At 43.1% G+C, this 24,501-nt stretch overlaps 2 protein-coding genes across 6 annotated transcripts; one reads left to right on the forward strand and one right to left on the reverse strand.

Moving 5' to 3' along the window:
- Positions 1 to 1,901: 1,901 nt before the first annotated feature.
- Positions 1,902 to 3,673, reverse strand: RPS29 (ribosomal protein S29). The gene is made up of 3 exons (XM_014854733.3): positions 3,440 to 3,673; positions 3,133 to 3,232; positions 1,902 to 2,002 (listed from the first exon to the last, which is right to left on the reverse strand). Exons 1-3 carry the CDS (start codon positions 3,499 to 3,501, stop codon positions 1,994 to 1,996), a joined length of 171 nt encoding a protein of 56 aa, XP_014710219.1. The 5' UTR covers positions 3,502 to 3,673; the 3' UTR covers positions 1,902 to 1,993.
- A 7,681-nt stretch (positions 3,674 to 11,354) lies between these two features.
- On the forward strand, positions 11,355 to 24,012 carry LRR1 (leucine rich repeat protein 1). Of its 5 annotated transcripts, none has more exons than XM_044765583.2 (5): positions 11,355 to 11,886; positions 13,726 to 13,938; positions 14,664 to 14,762; positions 16,707 to 17,428; positions 23,580 to 24,012. In XM_044765583.2, the coding sequence occupies exons 1-5, from the start codon at positions 11,707 to 11,709 to the stop codon at positions 23,818 to 23,820; spliced, it is 1,455 nt and encodes a 484-aa protein (XP_044621518.1). In that variant the 5' UTR covers positions 11,355 to 11,706; the 3' UTR covers positions 23,821 to 24,012. The 5 variants fall into 5 exon arrangements, with proteins under 5 accessions (XP_044621518.1, XP_070360406.1, XP_044621519.1 ...); XM_070504305.1 differs by lacking the exon at positions 23,580 to 24,012 and adding an exon at positions 18,380 to 18,525 and having other exon boundaries at positions 11,570 to 11,886; XM_044765584.2 differs by lacking the exon at positions 13,726 to 13,938 and having other exon boundaries at positions 11,570 to 11,886; positions 14,661 to 14,762.
- Positions 24,013 to 24,501: the final 489 nt, after the last annotated feature.

A 24,501-nucleotide genomic window follows, 5' to 3' on the forward strand; every position in this document is an offset into this window, starting at 1 on the left:
AAATACTTGTCCAGACATGCAAATTCTGTCCGGCGGGTAACTGACTTCACTCTCCCCCAGAAAATGCCAGTTTTACACTTGTCAATTCATCTCAACATCCTTGATTCACCTATTAAGTGTGATGCTTTGAATTCTGCTTTGAATGGGTTCAAACATCTTACTGGCTTCATTAGTGAGTTAAATAAAATCCTTAACAGGTCCTTTGACAGGTCCACTCAACCCCAATTTAACAAGCCAAGGAACGCAAAGCTAAGAATCTATCCTCCATACTCTAACAGTGGCTTGGATCTCTCTTAAAAGATCTATCATATTTTGCCATCAACACTATTGAGCTTTTACTAGTGAACTTAATTCAGCTTAACAATCGAGGACCTACTATTAATATACAAGGAATCATGCTATGTGCTATGATAAACATGAAAATAACACTTCCTGCCTTCATGTAATTTGACGTCAGACAGACTCAAGTTCCCACCCAGTTTTGACCCTTTCCAACTTGGGGAGACCTCACGGAAATTAATCTAAGTCTGTCTCCTCAGCTATGTAATGAGCATATCTATGGAAAAGTCTTCTGAGACTTTAAAAAGTAGGGTGCTTAGCATGGTGTCTGGCACATACATCTTAAAACAGACTCTAGCAGTAAGTCATTCAGCCCCCAACAGGGAAGCCATACCTCCTCCCTCCTATCCGCGAAGCCCTCACACCCACTGCACCACACAGAGGGCCAGGACTGGCTGGGGAAGTGCTCCCCCAGCCAATGACCACTTCTTACAGGAGCGTTTACATGGGGCCATCCCACTAGACCAGAGTCTAGCTCAGCCAAGACTCTCATAACCGAATCACACACATCTCACCACCTCATCTACCTAAATCAACAGCTGTGTAAGCCTTTCTCTTTTATCTCAAACTTTCACAGTTGCTCAGCAGACACACCTTCTTACCCAACCTCACCACCTGCAACGTCAGCTCCATCCCATTACCAAAACCCTTCCTACAGCCTCAGTCTCTTCTCCCAATCTTCCTTCTACCTCCTTATCCTGTTTGAAACCTGGCTCTCCTCTAAAGACACTTTCCCAGCAGCAACTGCAGTTATCATCACACACTCCTGGACTCAGGTTAACAGCAGGAAGACTTACCCAAGCTCATGAAACTTACACTTCAGTGTCCCTAACTCCTAAGTTCCTTCTAAGCCCCCAGAAAGCACACTAGTTAAGTGCTCAGTCACATTTTTAAAAACACTGCAGATAAATAACCACAATCAGTAAAGATGTTTTCTCTGCTCCAGCTTCTGGTCATCCTTTCCCTCCCATCAGATGACACTGTCCCCACCATTCTTTCCAACTACCTCAACCCCTCCCTCTATCCTGGTCAGGCCAAGATCACCTGCCTAAACTGTTCCAAAAGACTTGCTTCCCGGCTATCATGCTCACTCCACTAAAACCTATTTTGTTTACACGACCCAGTGAACTTTTAACCACTGTTCCCTTCCACACACACAAATATTTGAAAAACTTACAAGCTTTCATCTGTGAATTTCCCCAAAAGGCAGGACTGCCACCTCTGGGCAAATGCCCAGAGCGGTTTTAATGATAACCTTCTTTCTCAAAGGCATTTCTCAACAGCTTTACTCCCAGCGCCCGGCTCACTGCAGTGAGTCAAGGGCTCACGAGACAGTCTGTCTTAGGTTACAATGCTGGATGCTCCTACATATAGCAGGCACTTCACATAAAAAGTGTTTTTTTACAGTGTAATAACAAAACTGTCATACTCAGAGTTTAGCATGAATACTTTTACCTGAGAAAACATAAGCCACATATTTGAAGATAAATCCACTGAGAAATAGTAAATTTTAAAAGGATTTCCATAATCAATTGACTATTCCATTGACGTTAAAACACCCATAATTGAAGTATTTTTTTATTTTATGTACAAATAAGTAGCATCATTTCTGTCGTCGGTAGATGTCTTGGATAACCCATTCGTGGAAGGTCACTCAGTCCAACTGGAAAAAAAAAAAAAACGAATTAATTCTAAAGGCTTTAAATATCTGTTTTATTCTCACAAAAACTGGTTCATTGTAGAATGAGGTGTAAACTGGAAATCTGACCTACCCAAACTAGCTAAATATTTACTGAATGCCTACTACAAGCTGCTGCACACACCACAACCATTATATTTCAGTCTGTGAACTTTGGCATTGGTATTCTCGCTTCTTCCACGAAGTAATTCCCATTCCAAAAACACTACTACAGAAAATGATCTTTACCAAAAGCTCGCGATGGTTAATAAGTAGGTAACTAATCACATAGCTAATATTTTGGTACTCAATGTGTGCCAGACACTATTCCAGAAGTCATTGATAAACTGTCATTTGATCTTAACCTCTGAGAAACTGGGGACACACAGCTGCCCGAAGGCCTGAGTCCATTCTCTCCTCTGTGACATGCTACCTCCCACTGAGTTACTGAACTTCCACGTTCTAACACCAAGCATACAGTCGTAAAGAATCTGGTCAAAGCTAAAAGTCTAACCTTAAGATACTCTGTCTCTGCCAGAGGTCTCACATTAACAATTTCTATCCACTACAATACCTTAACACTAAGACATCCATTTTCTAACAAGTAGGTTCTACTCAATACCCTAAATACTTATTACTTAGAAAACTAGTTACTCTATCTGAAAGAGCCAATAAGAATTCCATCTCACCTTAAAAACACTTGGGCATTCAAGTGATTTTTAAGAGCCCAGAAAGCTTCCTACACGCTAACTAGCTAATTCCTGCAACAGCACTGGCACTTATTTTTCAGAAGCAGAAGATGAGCTTCCAGAGACTTGACTGAAGTCAGACGACCAGGGCAGACTTCCGTCCGCGCCCTGACAAGGTCTACGCGGCCCAAACCTCCAGCTCACTGCAGCACACTCCCGTGCATCCAGCTACCCAGCAACTGCACGGCAGTGGTCAACACAGGCACATCCCTGGAAACCGTCCAGAGACGACTAGAGATCTAAAACGCAACTCAACGGGTTCTCAACAGTGAGTCACCGTCCCACACGCACGCGGCCCGACACTGCAGCGGCGGGCGCGAAGGCCCGGAAGGCTCTGCCCAGGACCCCCGCCGCCCGCCCGCGCACCTTCACGAAGCCGATGTCCTTGGCGTACTGGCGGAAGCACTGGCGGCACATGTTGAGGCCGTACTTCCGGATCAGGCCGTGCCGGTTCGAGCAGACGCGGCTGTGAGGGAAGACGGCGTTACTGCCGGCCGCACGAGTCACAGGATCCGCGCCCGCACCGCCGACCCCGCGGACGTCACGGAGACCCGTGATGGCGGCAGCCACCGCGCCATCGCCCCCCTGCGCCGCCTGGGCTCCTCCCCGTAGAGTTCACGCAGAGTCGCAGCCCAGGGCAGCCCTCCCCCTACAACCACACTCCGTTTCTCACCAAGACCGAGAACCCTGGCCGAATTTCCTCGGATGGCTCCAGTAGAGCTGCTGGTGACCCATCTTGCTTTCTCGGAGGCAACGAGGCGAAAGGAAGGAGGTGGTGCACGCATGCGCTCTTCACACTTCGGGGACACTTTACCCAGAATGCAGTGCTGACAAGTGACGCGTGCGCAGTTTGCTTACGCTAGTTCGCGGGAGCGACCGGCGCGAAGTCTTGGAAGTGTTCCAGGCCGGCGCTGCTGATGACGTCAGCGCGCCTCCGCCTCCGGACCGCCTCTCGCGGGGCGTGCCTAGCCCCGCCCCGCCCCGCCCCGGGCCGGGTGACGTCACGCGCCGCAGCCTCTAGTGCGCCCCGGCGCCGGCTCCGAGCGCCGGGCGCGGTGGCGCGCGCCTGTAGTCCCAGCTACTCGGGAGGCTGAGGCTGGAGGATCGCTTGAGCCCAGGAGTTCTGGGCTGCCGTGCGCTATGCCGATCGGGTGTCCGCACTAAGTTCGGCATCAATATGGTGACCTCCCGGGAGCGGGGGACCACCAGGTTGCCTAAGGAGGGGTGAACCGGCCCAGGTCGGAAACGGAGCAGGTCAAAACTCCCGTGCTGATCAGTAGTGGGATCGCGCCTGTGAATAGCCACTGCACTCCAGCCTGGGCAACATAGCGAGACCCCGTCTCTTTTGTACCCTCAGGAAGAAATTTTTGAACCCCCAGAAAAGAAACAAATGACCTTGTGATCCTACCATCTTTTCATCGCCGGAACATTTTACGTCCTTTTAATTAATTTTACACTCGGGGAAAGGATTTTGCCTCAACTCAGCACTGACACCTACTGGGATAAATTTACAAAATAACAAAATCAGCTGTAATAATTAGGAGTCAACAGTAGGAGTTTCTGTTTGGTCAAACAGAATCCGTTTTCAAAGTTTTTTCCTTTTTTATTGACACACTCCTCATAGAAGTACACCTACGTCATTCCATAAAAATGATGCGAGCCTTAGTGTGTTTGATATTTACATGTAGTTGGTTGAGTTTAAAGTGAGAAACGAGTAAATGTGCAACGTATGTTGCTTTGACTAGGTGATTGGTGACAAAACAACTAGTGAAAACCAAATACCGTCTGATAATCTGCTGAAAGATTTCTAAATTCCACGTGGTCGTTTATAATGCCTCTAGATAAACCTAGAACGTTATATGGATCTGAAATAAAAGCTTTAACTATGAAACGTACCACAACGTGCAATAATCCAGGAAACTTTGACACGTGAACCCTTATTTTATAACTGAAATACAACACTTCTGGAAGGTAAGTTACTTCAGGATTCTGGTGGAGTGCCCCTCCCAGTCATTAAATTAGGCACTTTTTTACATGATGAAGGAAGGGGACAAGTCAGATTAAAACACCAGATATGGCTAGAGTCCTGCCCCTAAAACTTGCATATGTAGTGAGGAAAACAAGATGAACTCAAAGAGCCTTTTCTTCCAGTTTCAACTTTTGTCACTCAGTGACCTGTCTGCAACTAAAGCAGAACGTACGGTATTCACAGATGGATGTGCTCGTGGAGTTCAAGAGGAGCAAAGGAGAAATTAATTCCAGCTTAAGGTACATTTCAGGGCCTTTGAGATAAACCTTAAAGGATGGGATTTCTACAGGAAGTGAATGAGGAATAGTTTGAGGCAAAGAGTGGAGTTGGGAAAGGTCTGGAGGAAGGTGAAGAACCTTGTGTAACGAGAGTGGAGGACGCACAGAAGCACAGTGCTAGATAAGATTGAAAAGGTCTTGTATTGAGAGCCTGACTGTGAGGGTCCAGTGTCAAGCTTCCACAGTTTTCCTGGAATTTATATCAGTCATTGACGTGTGGTTTCCAAAATCCATGTGCCTCTCAAAAGCTAATCTAACATTTGCCCACTATAGCCTTCTCAGGTCTTTCCTAGTTGGTCTCCATAACTTTTTAAAGATTACAGTGGTTCTGAGATCAATTCCATAAATATTTTCAACATTCTGATATATAATCTGTTGGGCCTAAAGAAGTGAACTCATTTAAAAGAGAAAAGAGACAAACAAGAAGTAATTAGTTACACTTGAACAATCTGTGAAACTATCTTGATATTCAAGACGTTCTTAATGTTTATTCTGGTCTTGAAAATTATTCTTGATGGAGATATTACAAAACTGCAGTTGAGAAGTTGTGTTTCCTCTTAGTTTTAAGATAATGTGGTACCGTCTATCTCAACCAATGGAATTATCTCCTTTTTCAATAAGAAAGCTAAGAATACAGCTTTAAAAGTCCATTTTAAGCTGGTGTTTATAAAGACCTTTTACCTTAATCTTGTACTCTTCTTACAGGTTCCTAGCACTCTTTTGTATTTAGCTTTTAAATACTTCTTTTTGACACATTTTCCTCTGATATAAAACTTACTGGGTTTTGGTTTCTTCCTTCCTTTCTTCCTTCCTCCCTCCCTCCCTCCCTCCCTTCCTTCCTTCCTTCCCACAATGAAATACAAAGAAAAAGAAAAATGTACCATAATCTCCTTGGCCAGATAACCCCTACTGATATTTTCTTTTTGAAAAAATAAAATACTTAGAAGATTGAAACATTCTAACAGTACAGAATATAGACATTGTATTTTTAATTTAACCACATTGGAATGATCTACATGTAAAACACTATTAGTCCAGATATCTCCTATTTTCTTCCTCAGATTATTCTCACAATCATTTGTAATTGTACATCAGAATTTTATTATTTAAAGACCTGCATCTCTCTTGAGTTATTCAATTTCAGAACCATACTTTTTCTCTAAACTTTTAAAAATTCATTTTACCATAGACAAGGTCTAAGATACATCTTTTGCCTGTTTAACTATCACAATAATATGTACACTTGAGCTTCAGCAGCCAGTTCTTTCCAGCTGATCAGAATTGTCTTTAATGATTTAATCAATCTTTTTTAAAGTCCAGTGTTTAATAGTGTGTGTGCATATATATACCCACTTCAGAAAATGGATATTTTAACTATATATTCTAAAGTAAAACATACATACATAAAATATATTTTTAAAAGTGAGTTTTTCTCCAGCCCAGACCCCTATTTCTTCATCTCCCTATCCAGACCAACGTGTTACCAGTTTTAGGAGGGAGCCTTAGAGAAATATTCTGTCTATGCACTCACACACCCATGTATGTGTGTACCTGTGTGTACATCTAGGGACACACATGCGTATAAATGTGTCTATATACATATGCTTGTATTCATATTTATATGTATTTATTACATCTCTTTTCCTTTACACAAACAGAAACATACCATACCCAATGATCATAGATCATAAAGCATCTTAGAAGGGTATAAAAGCTATGAAGAGATATATAGCAAAAATAGGAAGTGAAACGTCCTTAGGTGAACTTTTTTTTGCATACTTACATATCTATATTTATGTAGTATATAAATGTAATAAAGTGCGCCTAAAATTCTGAAAATGGGACTGCTAGGTCACAGAATATGAGTTTTTACATTTTTCATAGATATTACCAATTTGCTGTCTATAGAAATTGTAGCAATTCAAACTCATACCCATAGAAAGTATCTGTTTTCCCACAATCCCCCAACAGTGTAAATTAGCAAACTTTTTATATTTGTTCTTCTGATAGCCTAAAAACAGTAGATGTCGTTTTAGTTTGAATTTTGGTGAGGCAGAGCATGTTTTCATATGTGTACGAGCCAGCCATGTAGCTCCACCTGGGCACTTCTCCTCTGAGTCTACAGCCCACCTTTTTATTGTTGCTGATCTGTAATTTTTCTATTTGTAAATGCTTACATGCAAGGAAATGAGCCCTTGTCCTTCATCCTAGTTGCAAAGTTATTTTATTCACCACAACCCCAGATTTTTATTTCTTTCTTTAATTTGTTTCTGGTATATTCTTCCATGCAAAATGCTTACATGTTATGTATTAAGCAACAAACAAACACATAGAGACAGAGATTGGATTGGTGGTTACCAGAGGGGAAGGGAGGAGGGCAAAAGGGGTGATTAGGCACACGTGTGTGGTGGTGGGTTGTAATTAGTCTTTGGGTGGTGAACACGGAAATCAAAATATAATGATGTACACCTGAAATTTATGTTATAAACCAATGCTATTGCAATTAAAAAATGTTGCTAAAAATATACATTTTCATGACATAATAAATGAATTTGCATAACAGTGATCTAGAAAAATCTTATGATCTATTTAGATATAAAGAGAAAGTGTCATTTGTTGTATTATATAATGTAAGACACTGAAAAGATTGTTTTGTAATGTGTAAATGTATGTTGTCACTTGTGTCTTTTTACTCCTATTGTGTTTTATAAGTAATAAAATATTTTAAAGGAAAAAATTTATTAACTTATGTTACTTCTTTTAGGTTTTGTGTCAAATTTCTAAAACTGCGTTTTTTTGTGGTACTTTTACATTTTCAGTTTTTATTTCAAATCTTGAATCCACCTAAAATTTATTTCCCTGTCCACCAGGAGTGAGGGAGAAATCCAGACTCCCTCTCTCACAAATGACTAGTTCCATACTCCAACACAAGCAATACTAATTGAGTGCATGCTAGTCTATAAGCTTGCTCTATTCTAGCACAATCCAGGCTGTCATCAATATTCGTTAAATGAATACATATATTCATTTATTCACTCATTCTTTCTACAAATTTGCATTGAGTGCTTACTATATGTGAACACTACCCTGGGCCTTGCATATAACAGTAGTGACTCAGAACCTGTTCCCAGGCATCTTGTTGTCTAGAGGTGAAGACAGGCATTAAATAACTATTCATATAGAGATATTTTGGACAAGATGACCTAAGATTCTTCTTCCCGTGAACACCAAAAGTGCGAGATGAAATATCGTATGTTTTGAAATGCAGAGTTGAGCTCCAGGGAATCCCAAGAGCAGGTGCTAAGAAGGAACTAAAAACCACACAGGATGCCCTGGGGAGATGTGTCCAGCTGAGTAATAGGACCTGGGTTCTAAAGAGAACAAGAGATAAGCCTCTGGGCAACTGTATTTAATTAAATTGCAAAGAGTGGAAATCCATGAAAGTTTTTGGGAAGAATTCGGTGCAGCATATGAGATTGAGTTGAGCACTATTTGTTCTAACACTAACTATCTGTGAGGTCATGGACAAATCCCTTTACTCTTTTCCGCCTCTATTCCCCTTGTGTGAAATGAAAGAAGTAACTTAGAATATCTGTGAACTCTGTTTCAGCTTCAAAAGTTTAGAGTTCTGTGATAGGAGACCCTTTAGAAATTCAATTTGGCAGCAGTGTGGATGGTGCATTATTGACTGCATTAGCCTCCTGACTTATCCTCAGCCTCTGGGCTTGCTCCACCTCCAAAGTATCCTCTTTACTGACCACAGGGACCTTTCCTAAACAGGCCTGAATTTTAACTCCTGCTTGAAAATTATCAATGGTTTTCCAGGACTTTCAGGCTAAAGTTCAAAGGCCTTGGTTTAGCAAACAAAATGTTTTCCTCGTCTGGCTACTTTATACTCCTCTAATGTCCTCCTCTAACATTTATTCCATTGTAGTATCATTGTTGTTTGACTTGTCTTTCCTAAACACTGTAAACTCATCTTTGCCTTCTAAACATCTGGCATGGATGTGGGCATACAGCAAGAACACCATAAATACTCAATGAATGAATAAATTGAAGTAAAAAGACCTATGAATTTAGGAATATTTCTGGAGGGAAGTAATGCTCTGAGCTGACATGCTGGTACTAAGAATGGAAAGGTGGGTATTAATTAGGAAGTCATAGTGGAAACACCACCTAAAGACATGATCCAAGACTGTCAACAGGGGCAAGGCAGCACCATGGGGTCTAATGCTTAAGTGTATGCTTGTTAACTATTTAGCTTTATTTCCTTTAGATGAAGTTTACCATTAAAACAAACAACTCCAAGATCTGGTCCCAATGTGCTAGGGCAGTCAAGTCAATACTGCCCATAGAATGTGACCTCGCTCTTTTAAGAATATGATGTGACTATGATTTTGCTAACTTGAACCCAAGTGAGCCACAAACTCAGTAATGTTCACTATGGGCACAAATGAAGGGAAAAGTCAGAGAGATTCAATTCATTATCTGTTGAATGTCTGCTAAGTGCCCGAAACCCAGGAAAATAAAAGAAATGAAAGGTAATTTTAAGTGCAATTGGATTTTCAAACTCAAAAAAGGAAGATTAAGATATTAAAGAAGGGGCCGGCCCCGAGGCGTAGCAGTTAAGTGCGCACGTTCCGCTTCTCAGTGGCCCAGGTTGCGCCGGCCGGGATCCCGGGTGAGGACATGGGCACCACTTGGCACACCATGCTGTGGTAGGCGTCCCACATAGAAAGTAGAGGAAGATGGGCACACATGTTAGCTCAGGGCCAGGCTTCCTCAGCAAAAAGAGGAGGACTGGCAGTAGTTAGCTCAGGGCTAATCTTCCTCGGAAAAAAAAAAAAAAGATGTTAAAGAAAGCTTAACGGAAACTGAACTAATGGGTTTTGAATGATTAATAGGATTAATTAGTATGAAGAAAACAGAGAAGAGGTGTAGATCAGGAAGAAGAGGAACCAGGTTTACAGAAGGAAAACAAATCTAGATGTTATTTCTTTGGTTCCTTTTATCAAAAACTGGTGGCCCAATTTAAAATTCCTTTTGTATTTCCATGTCCAGTCACTCTGCAATGCAAACTACCTGGAGGTAAACGAAGGTAGGGGAGGTCACTGGGCAGATTTTATTTGTATTGTGGTAAAGAGAAAAGTGTGGATAGCTGTTCAAAGAATACTTTGCTTCATAAAACACTCCACTAAGAACAAACATCAGATCCAAGCATGTCAGCCATTAAAAATGGTGGACTAAGGGGAAGATGGCGAGAGGGGGATGAGATCTCAAAAACAGATGTTTGCTTTACCTTCAGTCCAATATTATCTTGTTTAACACGATAATTTTATTTAATCTTACTTAAATATTTTGGGAATCAATCACACATCCGTTTTGAGAATCTGGTGATTAGGACAAGTTTTTGGCAGTACACACTATTTTTCAACTCTAAGATCACCTTAGGACAGTTAAGCAAGTTTCATACATTTACATTATTTAATTACTGAATTCATGTTTCAACAACCCAAGTAAAAGGCATATAACACCAAATAAAGAGCTGGGGCTTTTTGGGGAGAGGGGGGTTATTCTTGATTTTTGTACATCAATTTATACATTTAAGATTTTTCCCAGCTCCCAACTGTCCCTAGAGATTGAGAGTATGGATGACGTACTTGTAATGCTTTAGGATGGGGTTTTATTATTTTCTTCTACATTATCACCCACTCAAAGAACAAAAATGGGTAACTCCTATAATGTCTAATTGTCTTTGAAAATCCTAGGGCTGTCATTTTAGTTGTTTCTCTCTAGCCATGAGATTAACTGTTGCTAAATTCTGAGTAGTGTTTCACGCTGTCCATGCAGAAATACTAAATAGAAACAAAGGTAATTTTTTATTATCTTAGTTACTATTTTTCACGACCCAATCACGTGTTTCAGAATGAGGAATCAACAGACAACACTAGGTTCAACATGTCAACAGGGACCTCATTTAGAGAGAAACGGTCGTAGCGTCGGTGAGAATTGACACTATTTCCGGACGGCCTTCCGCACCCGCGAAGGGGCAGCTCAGACCCAGTGGGACGTTCACCGCCAGGCCGGGGCCGGGCGAGGCGGGGCGGCGCGACCACGACCCGGGGCTGGCCCCGCTCGGTCCAGGGGCTCAGGGCGCGAAGGCCCCGGGGCCGGTCCCCCACCCGCCCCCGACGGCGTCCCGGCCAGTCCGTTCTGACAGCACGGGCGCTGCCTCCGGAGCGCGCGGAGCCACAAGGGCAGTAACGGTCGCCCCGCCCAGCCCTGGGCGACTCGCGTCGTCCCAGGCCGAAGCCACGCAGATGCAGAGTGTCCCTTTACAGAGGGACGCTGCCTCCCCGCACCGCCACCCCCGCGTCGCTCCGGGAGGCCCGGCCCCGCCCGTCGCCGGGGTCCTCAGGCGGCGGTGTCCGCGCCCCGCCGGGCCGCAGCCTCCGGGAGCGAGCGCTCTGCCGGCGCGGGGAGGGGCCGCCGTCCGCCGCGGGCGGCCGGGAGGGGGCGGCTGGGAGCGCGGCCGACGCGCGGCAGGCGGAGCGCGGGCAGCCCGCGCCCGAGGACCCTGGCGCGGCGGGAAGCGGGAAGTTTCAAGGCGGCCTGCGGACGCGCGGCCCGGGCATGAGGCTGCACTGCGAGGTGGAGGTGGTCAGCCGGCGGTTGCCGGCCCTGGGGCTGCGGAGCCGGGGCAGGGCCGTCCGCGCCGTGCTCAGCCTCTGTCAGCGCGAGCCCCGGGGCGGCCCGCCGCGCGTCGGCCTGCTGGTCGCCACCCTGCGGGACAAGCGCGGGACCCGCTACGAGGTGCGTGCGGGCGGCCGGGCCGTCTCGGGCCCCCGGGCCTCGGCGTCTCCACGCGGACCCGAGGCGGGCGCTCCAGAGAGCGCGCCTGCGCCTCAGCCTCCGAGCCCCGAGCCGCGCGCGGGAACGGCGGGAGCTGCCCGCGGGAAGTGTGGCGGGCGGCGCGCTCGGCGGAGGGCCGGTCTCGGCGGCGTCGCCGCGCGCTGCCGTGAGGCTCCCGGGGAGGCGCGGCGTCTGACTGAGGGCGGCAGACCGGGCTCGGACAGCGGCGAAGCGGGAGTGCTCTGGGGCGGCTGATGCTCTTAGGAAAGTGGTTGGTTACTGCGTCCCTTTTGTTTTTTCCTGTCTAATTTCCCAAGGCCCGACTTTTTAGGAACTGGGCTCGTTCTTACCTGCAGAGCGGTAGACAGCTCTCTAGAAGCGGATGCAAGTCGAAATAGGACTTTTGGACCGCGGGTTTTATCAGCCCTTCTCCCGTCACGAGCAGCACTGTGACATTTGCTCAGAATGCCTGCAGTCCCCCCGCGAGTGCTGTAAATGAAGTCGAGGGGGCAATTGGTCGCCCACCCTCGCGTGCGCCTCTTGACGGGACTTGGTGCCGTCCCTGGGATCGTCTCCCCTGCGGCGAAGGCTCCGCGGAGCAAAGGGGCGTCCCTGCCGCTCTCAGAGACCCTAGCTGTTGGACGTCAGTAGCTGAAAGTCTCGATGGTCCACCCCCCCCCCCTCCCCGCCCCGTTCACGGAATCACTCGTGTAGTTTTTTGAGTTGAAAGGACTTCAGAAGTCACCCACCGTTTTATAGGTTGGAGAGCTGTTGGGGGACAGAAGCAAACTCATGAGGAGAATTGGGTGTCCCTTTTCTCCTCCAGTGTCTCCCCCGAAACCTCTCTCCGCCATGCCCAGCTGAGGCCTGCCTGTTTGAGAAGTCTGTGATGATCTCGCCCTTAAAGCTCCCACTGAGTGGCAGTCGTGATCAGTTTTATTGTAAACCGCTCGTTGGAGACTCACTGTGTGCAGGGTGCAGTGCTAGATACCGTGGGAGATAAACTTGATTTAGTCACTGTCCCTCCGAGACCAGAAAGGGAGAAGCAAACCACTGCTTACAGTACAGGTGGGCGATGGCAGTGCTGGAAGAGAGGTCGAAGCGAGGTGAATGCTGATGGCACGGCTTGAGGAAGTTTTGTGGAAGAGCTGGTGCCACAGGGCTGGGGACGAGGAGGTGCTCAGTGATCATTTGTTGGATGAACTGAGGTGGTGTTGGTTCTGGGCCTTCAAGGGTCCTGTGACTTCAGCTACCACCCACCCGACTGTGATTTCCAAACCTGTGTCTTTCCCCAGTCCTCTCCCTTAACTTCTGCCTTGAATCTGCTGCTTACTGGAAATCTTCCCGTGGATGTGTTGCAGCATTTCACACTCAAAATATCTAAAAATTAATTTTCCCTGCCACCCCTAAACCTGCTCTCTGACAGTGTTCTGCCCATCCAGAAACCTTTGCTTCCCCAGATCCAGTGTATTGTTGAATCCTTCCAGTTCTGCCTGCTAGGTATCTTTCAGATTCTCATACCTCCTTCCATCCCAGCTGTGGTCTAAACCACCATTATCGGTTGCCTGCCCAGTCTCTTAAGGGATCTCTCTACCTCTACCGTTGTCCTTTCCCGTCCTATTCTCCTCTCCCCCAAAGGTCAGTCTTACGCTGTGGTTAAAGGGAACTTTTCAAAATGTAGATCTAACCCTGTTCTCAACTTAAAGTCATTCAGTAGGTATCATTGTTCTTAGGATAAAATCCAAGATTCTTAACGTGATTTACAAAATCTTTCACCATCTAATCTCTGTTTACCTCTAGGCTCACCTGCCTCTTTTCACTGGATCCTTCAGCCATTCCGAACTTCTTTCAGCTCCTCACAGCTGCCGAGTTCTCTTGCCTTCAAGGCTTTGCACACACTGTTCTCTTATTGGTAGGCCATCCCCTCCCTCTTCCACCAGTATCTTCACTTGCCCAACATCTCCTAATCCTTCAGTTCTCACCTTTCAGGTCACCTTCGTACCCCCAGACCAGGTAAGATTCCTTTGCTATAAAGTCTTAGAGCAGCCTGTCTTAGTATTTGTTATGCTTACTGTTACCTGTTTAATAACTATCTCTCATCAGATTGGCAACTATACCAGTGTAATTACCATGCTGGTCTTATTCACCACCATTGTCCCAAGCCCCCATCATAGTTCATGGTACATAGTGGCTTCTCAATAAGTAGTTGAATTGAAGTCTAAAGCAGAAAAAACGTCAGTCGTTAAAAATTTTGAGCACCTGTTATCTATCAGTCACTGTTCTGGCTCTGGGGATACAGTAGTGAAGAAAGGAAACAAGATTCCTGCTTTTGTGGAGTTGATAGTCTTGCAGGAGACATGCCCACTCCAGACTAACGGACTGAGACTGAGAAGGCAAGTAACTGCTATTGGCAACTCTTCCTACGGCCACATAGTTGGAATGGGAGAAGAGGAGCATTCTCCCCGAACACGGGATTCTCTTCTCAGAAGAGGAAAGAGTTACTGGGCAGATAGAATAATAGTATGTACCAGAAAATAGATAAGGAGTATAATTACCCAACTGCTAAAGAAAGCTCAACCAAACCAAAAACTTTAAAACTTAAAACCACAAAACACCCAGACTTAAGGACTAAAAGCCAAATCAAAGTCTGGCAAAGTGACTGGCACATTCCGGTTGTAATAAATATTACTGAATAACAATACCTGGTTTTGTCCTTTTTTCCTATTGGTTTTAAGCAGCTAAAGGAGAACATTGAGCAATTCTTCACCAAATTTGTGGATGAGGGGAGAGCCACTGTTCGGTTGAAGGAGCCTCCTGTGGATATCTATCTAAGTAAGGTATGGTATTAAAACATTAATGGTTAGGTTGGTTGGCTGTATTTTCTTTAAAGAAGAGGCTATTTGAACATCCTGATATTCCACATGGCTGCATAGTAGTGGATTCTGCAGGTGTGTTTGGAGAAGCGATGGCAGCCTCCCAGGCATATTTGTGTGGCTGCAAAGGACAGAGGCATTCTTGGTACGGCGGCCCAGGATGGGGAGGAAAACTGAGTTTGCTTCTGTGCCCAAGATGGAGCCTTAGGGTGTTCTTAGACTGGAACTCTATAAGGCAAGTGGCAGAGGTCTACATTTTGCCAGCTAAATCACAGGTTTCAAGTCTAAGTTTGGCGTAAGAAAAGAGGATAAAATGCAACTAGAACCATTTTGGGACAGGCATTTTGTTTACTATAATCATTTTTAAAACTACATGAACCATAAGAATAAAAAATCTGTTTTCTTTGCCCTGTCTCCCCTTTTCCTCTTCCCTCTTCCCAGAGAGTAGTAGCAGCATCTTGTTCAATCTTGCGTTATTCTTAACACCAAGCCAAGTGCTTTGCAAAGATTAAAAATTTAATGACTATTTAAGGGGTTTGTATTGAATGGAATAATTTTGTCCTATCTCCTCCTGTTCTTGTGGTTTTTCATTTTCTCTTGATATTAGCCCATCGTACTAACTCCTGCCTTCTACCTAAAGACAAACTGAGGTCTTACCAGTTAAAAAATAGAATAGACAAATTTCTGGAAAGACGAAATTGCCTCCACTTTCTTATTATCTCTTTTGACCTTTACTTTTATTCAAAACTTGTATTGAAAACACTGCCTCAGAGATTAGTGATCTATTTGCCAATCACATTGCTGTTATTTCTCATCCTTTTTGAGCTCTGTAGAATTTGACACTGATGACCACTCCCTTCTTAAAAATCTTAACTTTCTTGACATCTGTGACAGGGCACTATCCTGGCTTACCTTTGGTTTTCTCAGCCACTCCTTTGTCGCCTATCTCTGCAACCTTTTTTCTATCCCCCAAATAAAGGCTTTATTCCAGTCCTCTGCCTGTTCTCTATCATATCTGCCCTCCATTCTCACAGCTCAACCTTTGTGTGTAACTCCCCAGTCTGTAAGTCGGTACCCTCTGCTGGACCTACTTCACCCAGCTCTCCAGACTTTCCTTACTCCACTTCCTGTGTACACTGGTGCCAAAATAATATTTAGCTCTTGTCATGTAATTCTCATGCTCAGAATTCTTCCATGATTTCCCACAGCCTGACCCTTCTGTCCTCCTTACGTTGACATGAAGCTCATCTATCATCAGCCCCCACACTGTCTTTCTAATCTTTTACTCCTCTACAAAGCTCCCACATTCCAGCCAAATACAGATGCATACTTAGTTTCCCAAACTTGCTGAAATTTCACTAGTCCTTCACATGTAAACTTCAGGAAACTTCTAAAGTATCTTGCAAGTGTTAGTTATTTTTGTTGCACATACTACTTTATTAGTGATTTCTCTTTCCAGCTGTAAGCAGTCTCTCTTGCTTTTGATGTTTTCTAGCACTTTTGACAGGGCTATAGCTTTTCACAATTCCTAGTCTTTGTGAATGGCACCCCTGGGCAGTTTGCAGTGCACAGTACTCTCTCAGTGGCATGGAGATTTGAGTCAATTCATCTTTAACCCAAATCTTAAGTGGAATTTTTCCATGCTTTCCTCGTTTATGGTTCTCCCTTTGAACAGTTTCATTTAGAGTTTGTCTCTCGAAATAATTCTTTTCAAAAACTTTTAAAGTTTTTTGTATCTATATTGAAATTTAGTCGGAATACTAAAAAAAATTTTTACAGCTGTTTTCAATAAACGATTGCATTGTTTGCATATATAACTTTTTACAGAATCTGTTATAGGATGAATTAGCATGCATCTATTACCTAAAATGGAATTTATAATTGTACAACTTATTTTTATTTATTCAGGCCAATTCCAGCAGTTTAAAGGGTTTCCTTTCAGCTGTGCGACTGGCTCATAGAGGCTGCAAGGTTGAGACATCACTTTCAACCCTCACCCCTGTGAAGACTTCAGAATTTGAAAAATTTAAAACAAAAATGGTTATCACATCCAAAAAGGACTATCCTCTAAGCAAAAACTTCCCATATTCTCTGGAACATCTTCAGACTTCTTATTGTGGGCTTGTCCGAGTTGATATGCGTATGCTTTGCTTAAAAAACCTGAGGAAATTAGACTTAAGTCACAACCATATAAAAAAGCTTCCAGCTACAATTGGAGACCTCATCCACCTTCAAGAACTTAACCTGAATGACAATCACTTGGAGTCATTTAGTGTAGCGTTGTGTCAGTCTACACTCCAGAAGTCACTTCGGAGTTTGGATCTCAGCAAGAACAAAATTAAGGCACTCCCTGTGCAGTTTTGCCAGCTCCGAGAACTTACAGATTTAAAACTTGATGATAATGAATTGATTCGATTTCCTTTTAAGATAGGACAACTGACAAACTTGCGTTTTTTGTCAGCGGCTCGAAATAAGCTTCCATTTTTGCCTAGTGAATTTAAAAATTTATCCCTTGAGTACTTGGATCTTTTTGGAAATACTTTCGAACAACCAGAAGTCCTTCCAGTTATAATGCTGCAGACGCCGTTAACTTTATTGGAATCTTCTGCACGGACCATATTATATAATAGGTAAGACTTTATAGTCATAAAATGTGGTACCTTTGATGGCATCCTAGTATTCTCATCATCCTCAGAGTAATAGTCAAAGTTCTGAACATAGCTTATGGTGCTGTGCACAGTTAGACCGCCTGCTACATGCCCTTGCTGCTCCTCACCTCTGCTTGGAATGCTTTTCCTCCAGAAAGTCTCAGAGCTCACTTTCTCACTTCATCAGTTCTCTGTCCAAGTGGCACCCCAGAAAGGCCTTTCCTGACCACCCTATCTATAGTTTTATACCCAATCCTCTTACAATGCTTGATGTTTTTTGTTGCTTTTTTTTTTTTTTAAAGATTGGCATCTGAGCTAACATCTCTTGCCAATCTTTTTTTGTTTTGTTTTGTGAGGAAGATTGTCCCTGAGCTAACATCTGTGCCAATCTTCCTCTACTTTGTATACTGGACGTTGCCCCAACATGGCTTGATGAGCAGTGTGTAGGTCCATGCCCAGGATCTGAAGCCATGAACCCCAGGCTGCCAAAGCAGAGTGTGCGAACCCAACCACTATGTTACCGGGCTGGCCCCCTTTGCCAATCTTTTTCTTTTTTTTCCTTCTTCTCCACAAAACCCCCCAGTACATAGTTGTATATTCTTGTTGTGGGCCCTTCTGGCTCTGCTATGTGGGATGCAGCCTCAGCATGGCCTGATGAGCGGTGCCATGTCAGCACCCAGGATCTGAACTGGCAAAACCCTGGGCCACTGAAGTGGAGCACGTGAGCTTAACCACTCAGCCGCAAGGTAGCCCCTGCTTGATGTTTTGTCATAAAATTTATTACTTGGCATTATATATTTTTTAACATTTGTTTGTTTTCTGTCAGTTTTCCCCACTAGGATGTAAGATCCATGAGGAGATGGACTTTATCTTATTCTCCACTGTTCCCCTAAGGTCTAAAATGTGATATCCCCTGCTTCTCTCATATTTTAGGCACTTAATGAATACTTGAATGAGTGAGTGGCATTGTTTCTCCACTTGTGGTCCCCTGGCTGACAGCATCAGCATCACCTGGGAACTTGTTAGAGATGCAAGTTCTTGAATTCCACCCCAGACCTGCTGAATCAGAACCTCTGAGGGTGAGGTCCAGCTATCTGTGCTTTACTAAGTCCTCCAGTAGTTCCAATGCACTCTAAAGTGTGAGAACTCCAATCTGGCATAATGGCCAAGTGTGGTCTTTGCAGTCAGGCTTGGGTTTGATTCCTATCTTCACTCCTTAGTACAGCTTTAGCAAATTATTTATTTAGCCTATTTGATTCAGTTTTCTCATCTGGAAAACAGAAACAGTAATACCCACTTTACGGAGTTGTGAAGGTAAATGAGCTAATATAATGCCAAAGTATTTGGCACATAGTAGGACTCAGTAGCTGTTGGTTCTCTTCCCCTTGTCTTCGAACATTAACTACAGTTGGTTTCATAAGACACTGAACTTGTTATTCATTATGTTCATGCTTCTTTCATATAGGAGTGGAAGCTAAGATGTGCATGTGGACTAAATTATTACTGAGCACCTATAAAATAGTAGGAAGACCATATTTCAAAGGAGAGATACTTAACTTTTTATGGGGGAAGAGGCTCTTTAAAGAGAAACACAAAAGTTATGGGCCTAGAAAAATGCACACATGAGTACACACATAGAATTTTGCATACAACTTTTTTTCCCCCTTTTTCTCCCCAAAGCGCCCCCTGTATATAGTTGTATATTCTAGTTGCAGGTCCTTCTGGCTGTGCTATGTGGGATGCCACCTCAGCATGGCCTAATGAGCAATGCTAGGTCCACGCCCAGCATCCCAACTGGCGAAATCCTGGGCCAGTGAGGCGGAGCGTGAACTTAACCACTTGCCCACGGGACTGGCACCCACATACAACTTGATAATGCCCATGGACCCCACTGAAACCCAGTCCAGTCCTCCCTCCTCACCATCCTTTGCTTAAGAGCTCTCATTCTAAAGCAGTGGTTCTCAAACTTTACTTCACATTTAGAATCACTTGAGGAGCTTTTAAAAATTCTGGCAATTAGTCCCCACCCCAGACTTAGTAAATCAGAATGTCTGAGAGCAGGACCAGTATTTTTGTAAATGTCCAGGTGATTCCAGAGCACAGCTAACTAGGATTCAGAACCACTGCTTTATACCAGTGCTTCTCACACTCTAATGTGCATTCCAGTCACCCAGGAGTCTCCTTAGTAGATTCTGTTTCAGATTTCTGGGGTGGAGACCCTGCACTTCAGACAAGCTCCCAGGTGAGGCTGAGGCCACTAGTCCATGAACCACGCTTCAAGGACTAAGGCTCTAAAAGTAACTAAGGACTCACTATTGTTTTAAGACGGTGATCCTCAAAACCTGAGAGTGCATCAGAATCATGCTTATTAAAGTAGGTTGCTGGTCCCCACCTTCAGAGACTCTTATTCAGTAAATCTGAAGTGGGGCTGAAGAAATTGCCTCTCTGACAAGTTGATCACAAGGTGATGCTGATGCTGCTGTTCAGGGGACCACACTCTGAGAACCACTGGTTTAAGACATATTGACTCTTTTTTTTTTTTTTAAACATTTTATTTTTTTTTCCTTTTTTCTCCCCAAAGCCCCCAGTACATAGTTGTATATTTGTTGTGGGTCCTTCTAGTTGTGGCATGTGGGACGCTGCCCCAGCGTGGTTTGATGAGCAGTGCCATGTCCACGCCCAGGCATCGAACCAACGAAACACTGGGCCGCCTGCAGCGGAGCGCGCGAACTTAACCACTCGGCCACGGGGCCAGCCCCAAGACATTGACTCTTAACTAGGAGTTAAAAATTACCTGTTCAATGACTACCTGTAAGTGCCTAGAACAGTGCCTGGTTCATAATAGTTCTCAAAAATATTTATTAGATGTATAAATACATGTAATTTGCTTATCTGGCAATTAAAAATCAATGTTATTAGCTGTGAAGGAGCTTTTAAATAGTAGTAGATGAGAAATATAGATGCCTAGATTCTATCTCAGACCAACTAGTATCTCCAGAGATGGGCTCCTGTTCTATGCTATAGATTTAAAAAATCTCCAGAAGTGATACTGATGATCCAGATTAAGACCACTGATATGAGGGAACTCTAAATGGTGTCTTTTGGCAAAGAGTTGCTCATGAGACTCTTATTCTATGCTTTCTCTGAGACTTACATATGAAAAACATAACATTGTACTTATTCAAATTTGAAAATTATATCCAAATGGGAAACATTGTAAATGGTTTCTGGTGATTTGAAAAGACCATAACAAATTGGCCAGATGATCAAAAAACACCAGACTGACATCCAACATGGAAAAGTGCAGAGTTGGAAGGAAAAAAATACATGATCAAAATGTGATATAATAGGTAAGGCAGAAAAATAATTTGTTAGTGCTGAATGATTTAGCATTGTAGTATTTATATTGTTGGCTTGTTTGGTTTTTTTTTGTGAGAAGATAGGCCCTGAGCTAACATCTGTTGCCAACCTTCCTTTTTTTGCTTGAAGAAGATTGTCCCTGAGCTAACCACTGTGGCAGTCTTCCTCTATTTTGCATATGGGACACCACCACAGCATGGCTTGATGAGCAGTGTGTAGGTCTGGGCCCAGGATCTGAACCCACAAACCCCAGGCTGCTGAAGCAGAGAGCGCAAACTTAACCACTACACCACTGGGCTGGCCGCCTACATTGTTTTTTTAAACTTGCCCTCCATTAATATAGGTCCTCATAAGGTGACCCTAACCTTTACTAAAGTATAATTTTGCGTGTTTTCAGCCCCTTTGTTTTAAAAAGAATATAGATCCCAAACCATGAGAAGAATATCTATTCTCTAGCTGTTGGTAAATTGTCCTAAACCTACTGGTTACAAACAAAGTTATGGTCTATTAAAAAAATATGTGGGGATTTAAATTATGTTAGATAGAAAATATAGTTTTTAACTATTGCCTGTTTCCTTAGACTATAATTAATAGCCTGAAAGAGATTAATGTAAATACATGGTAGACACTTCTGGCACAGTTTTTAAAAAATTGTTACTTGGGGCTGGCCCCGTGGCCGAGTGGTTAAGTTCGCGCGCTCCGCTGCAGGCGACCCAGTGTTTCGTTGGTTCGAATCCTGGGCGCGGACATGGCACTGCTCATCAGACCACGCTGAGGCAGCGTCCCACATGCCACAACTAGAAGGACCCACAACGAAATATACAACTATGTACCGGGGGGCTTTGGGGAGAAAAAGGAGAAAAATAAAATCTTTAAAAAAAAAAAAAAAAAAAATTGTTACTTACACAAGCAACAAATTAGTACATGTGAAAAAAAGAAAAATTACAAGCAAGGCCAATCTCAAATCCCTTACGAGAAGTAAATCTCTATTTTTGATTTGATGTGTATCTTTTCAGACTTTTCTAATAGAGTTTTAAACTCCATTTTAAATTGAAGAGTAGCTTTTATTTACTGAAAAAGATCTGAACACCTATATGTGCCAGCCTTGGCTAGGGCCTAGAGAAACAAAGAAAAGACAGTGTGTGGGAGACAGACAGTGGCTGGAGCATGGTTGTGTTTAGGGGAGAGGAGTTGGGCAGTGGGCAGGCAATCTCAAGAGCCCATCTCTTAGCGTCTCATAGATGAGGAGAAAGAGTTTGACTTGATTTTAATTGCACTGGGCACCGCTGAAGCTTTAATCAGGAGGGTGAACGATTGAAGCAAGGTGAGGTGAGCCTTACTTGCTCAGCCAGTAAAATAAAACTAATGCCCCAAACGACTCAGGTTTTAAATTTGTTTCACACAGTTTACTTGTTTCTTTATTTGTTATAATGTTTCTTCACAGATGGAACTCAGTAATTCTCCTATTACCATTATGAGAATTACATGACAGAGCTAGACATTTAAATTATCATGTTACACTGGTCATACAATATAATTATAAAGGACAGATGACTCATTCTGTTCAATGGGTTATGCTATTAAATGGCAATGCTACAAGATACTTTATGAAGTGATATAGATCTACTTCAGTTTACAGTATGTCATATGCTGGTTTTTTAATGTATTTTCCCCATTCTTACCAGTTTGAAAGATAAAACATACTGAGTCAGTTGAGTAATTTTATTTTTCCCTGGTTATAATTCAGTGTCCAGTAATTCATGTCCTCATATTGTAGTCCCCCTTATCAACAGTTTTGCTTTCTGCAGTTTCAGTTACCTGTGGTCAACTGTGGTCTGAATATTAAATTGAAAAGTCCAGAAATAAACAATTCATAAGTTTTAAATTGTGCGCCATTCTGATGATGAAATCTCCTGCTGACCTGCTCCTTCCACCTGGGACATGAATTATCCCCTTGTCCAGTGGATCCACACTATATGTGCAACCTGCCTATGAGTCACTTAGTAGCCATCTGAGTTATGAGATCGACTGTCAGGTATTGCACACACGGTGCTCGTGTTCAAGTCACCCTTACTTAACCCATACTTAACAATGGCCCCAAAGTGCAAGAGTGGTGATGCTGCAACTTGGATATGCCAAAGAGAAGCATAAAGTGCTACCTTTAAGTGAAAAGGCAAAAGTTCTCAACTTAAGGAAAGAGAAAAATTCATATGCTGAGGTTGCTAAGATCTACTTTAAGAATGAATCTTCTAGGGCTGGCCAGTGGCATAGTGGTTAAGTTCACACGCTCTGCTTTGGCAGCCTGGGGTTCGCCAGTTTGGATCCTGGGCCCAGACCTACACACCGCTCATTAAGCCATGCTGTAAGCCATGCTGTGGCAGCATCCACATGGAAGAACTAGAAGGACTTACAAGTATTATATACACCTATGATATACTTGGGCTTTGGGGAGAGAAAACAAAGAGGAAGATTGGCAACAGATGTTAGCTCAGGACCAATCTTCCTCACCAAAAAAAGAGAAAAAAAGAATGAATCTTCTAGTCATGAAATTTAAAAAAGGAAAAAGAAATTCGAGGTAGTTTTGCTGTTGCATCAAATATGTATGTATAGGAAAAAACACAGTATATATAGGTTTCGGCACTATCTGCGGTTTTAGGCATCCACTGGGGGATCTTGGAACGTATCCCCCACTGATAAGGGGGGACTACTGTATGTGAAGTTCTGCATCTAATAACATACTAAAAAATATTTTCTAAACATGTTTTTCCAATAGGATTCCGTACAGCTCTCATATCATTCCTTTCCATCTTTGCCGAGATTTGGATACTGCAAAAACCTGTGTTTGTGGAAGATTCTGTCTAAGCTGTTTTATTCAAGGAACTTCTACCATGAATCTACACTCTGTTGCTCACACTGTGGTCTTAGTAGATAACATGGGGGGTACTGAAGCGCCTGTCATCTCTTACTTCTGTTCTCTAGCCTGTTACGTAAATTCCTGTGATATGTTAAAGTAATAGGTGATAACCACAAAAAAGAAATCCCATTTAGTTACACATCAGTTTGGGATTCATTTGTGGTTTAACAGTGTCAAACTGGAGAAAGGGAAGCTTTTGTATACTTGCTTGAGGGGAAGAATGTGTGTTATTCTAAAATTTTCAATCATTTGACTATAAAGTCTTAATTTCATTAAAACTTGATTACTTTCATCGTGGCGTTAACTTTTTATCAGTTTATTGCACTTGTGTTGATTTCAGCTTAGTGTTTCCAGAATGGGTTGTGGGTTATCTTTTAATGTTAAACAGATATTGATCCCAATCACTCTGGTCATAGGATTTTCTTATCAACATTCTTCCTGCATTTCAGTTAAAGAAATTGAGTTTCTGTATGCAGAAAATATACCTCAGAGGACTATGGTCTAAATTATAGTGAAAACTTGTTTGGTATGAAACTACATAGAAGTTTTTAGCATACCACTTTTTGTTTTTTTATGTGTATTCTATATATGGAATTTTATATTCAACAGGTATGAAGTATGAGTTGCTTTGGGACAAATGGACTTCAGCTTTTATAAGTTTTGTAATGTTAATCATATAATCTTTGTTGTGATTTCTAAGTTAATTTTTAGGGTTGGAACAAGGTTTTGGGGTTGGGTGGGAAGAGCAGAAAATTGCTGCTTTTTACTGACTATATTCTGT

Source organism: Equus asinus, chromosome 2, assembly GCF_041296235.1.
Source record: "Equus asinus isolate D_3611 breed Donkey chromosome 2, EquAss-T2T_v2, whole genome shotgun sequence".
In the NCBI taxonomy this organism is placed as follows: Eukaryota; Metazoa; Chordata; class Mammalia; order Perissodactyla; family Equidae; genus Equus; species Equus asinus.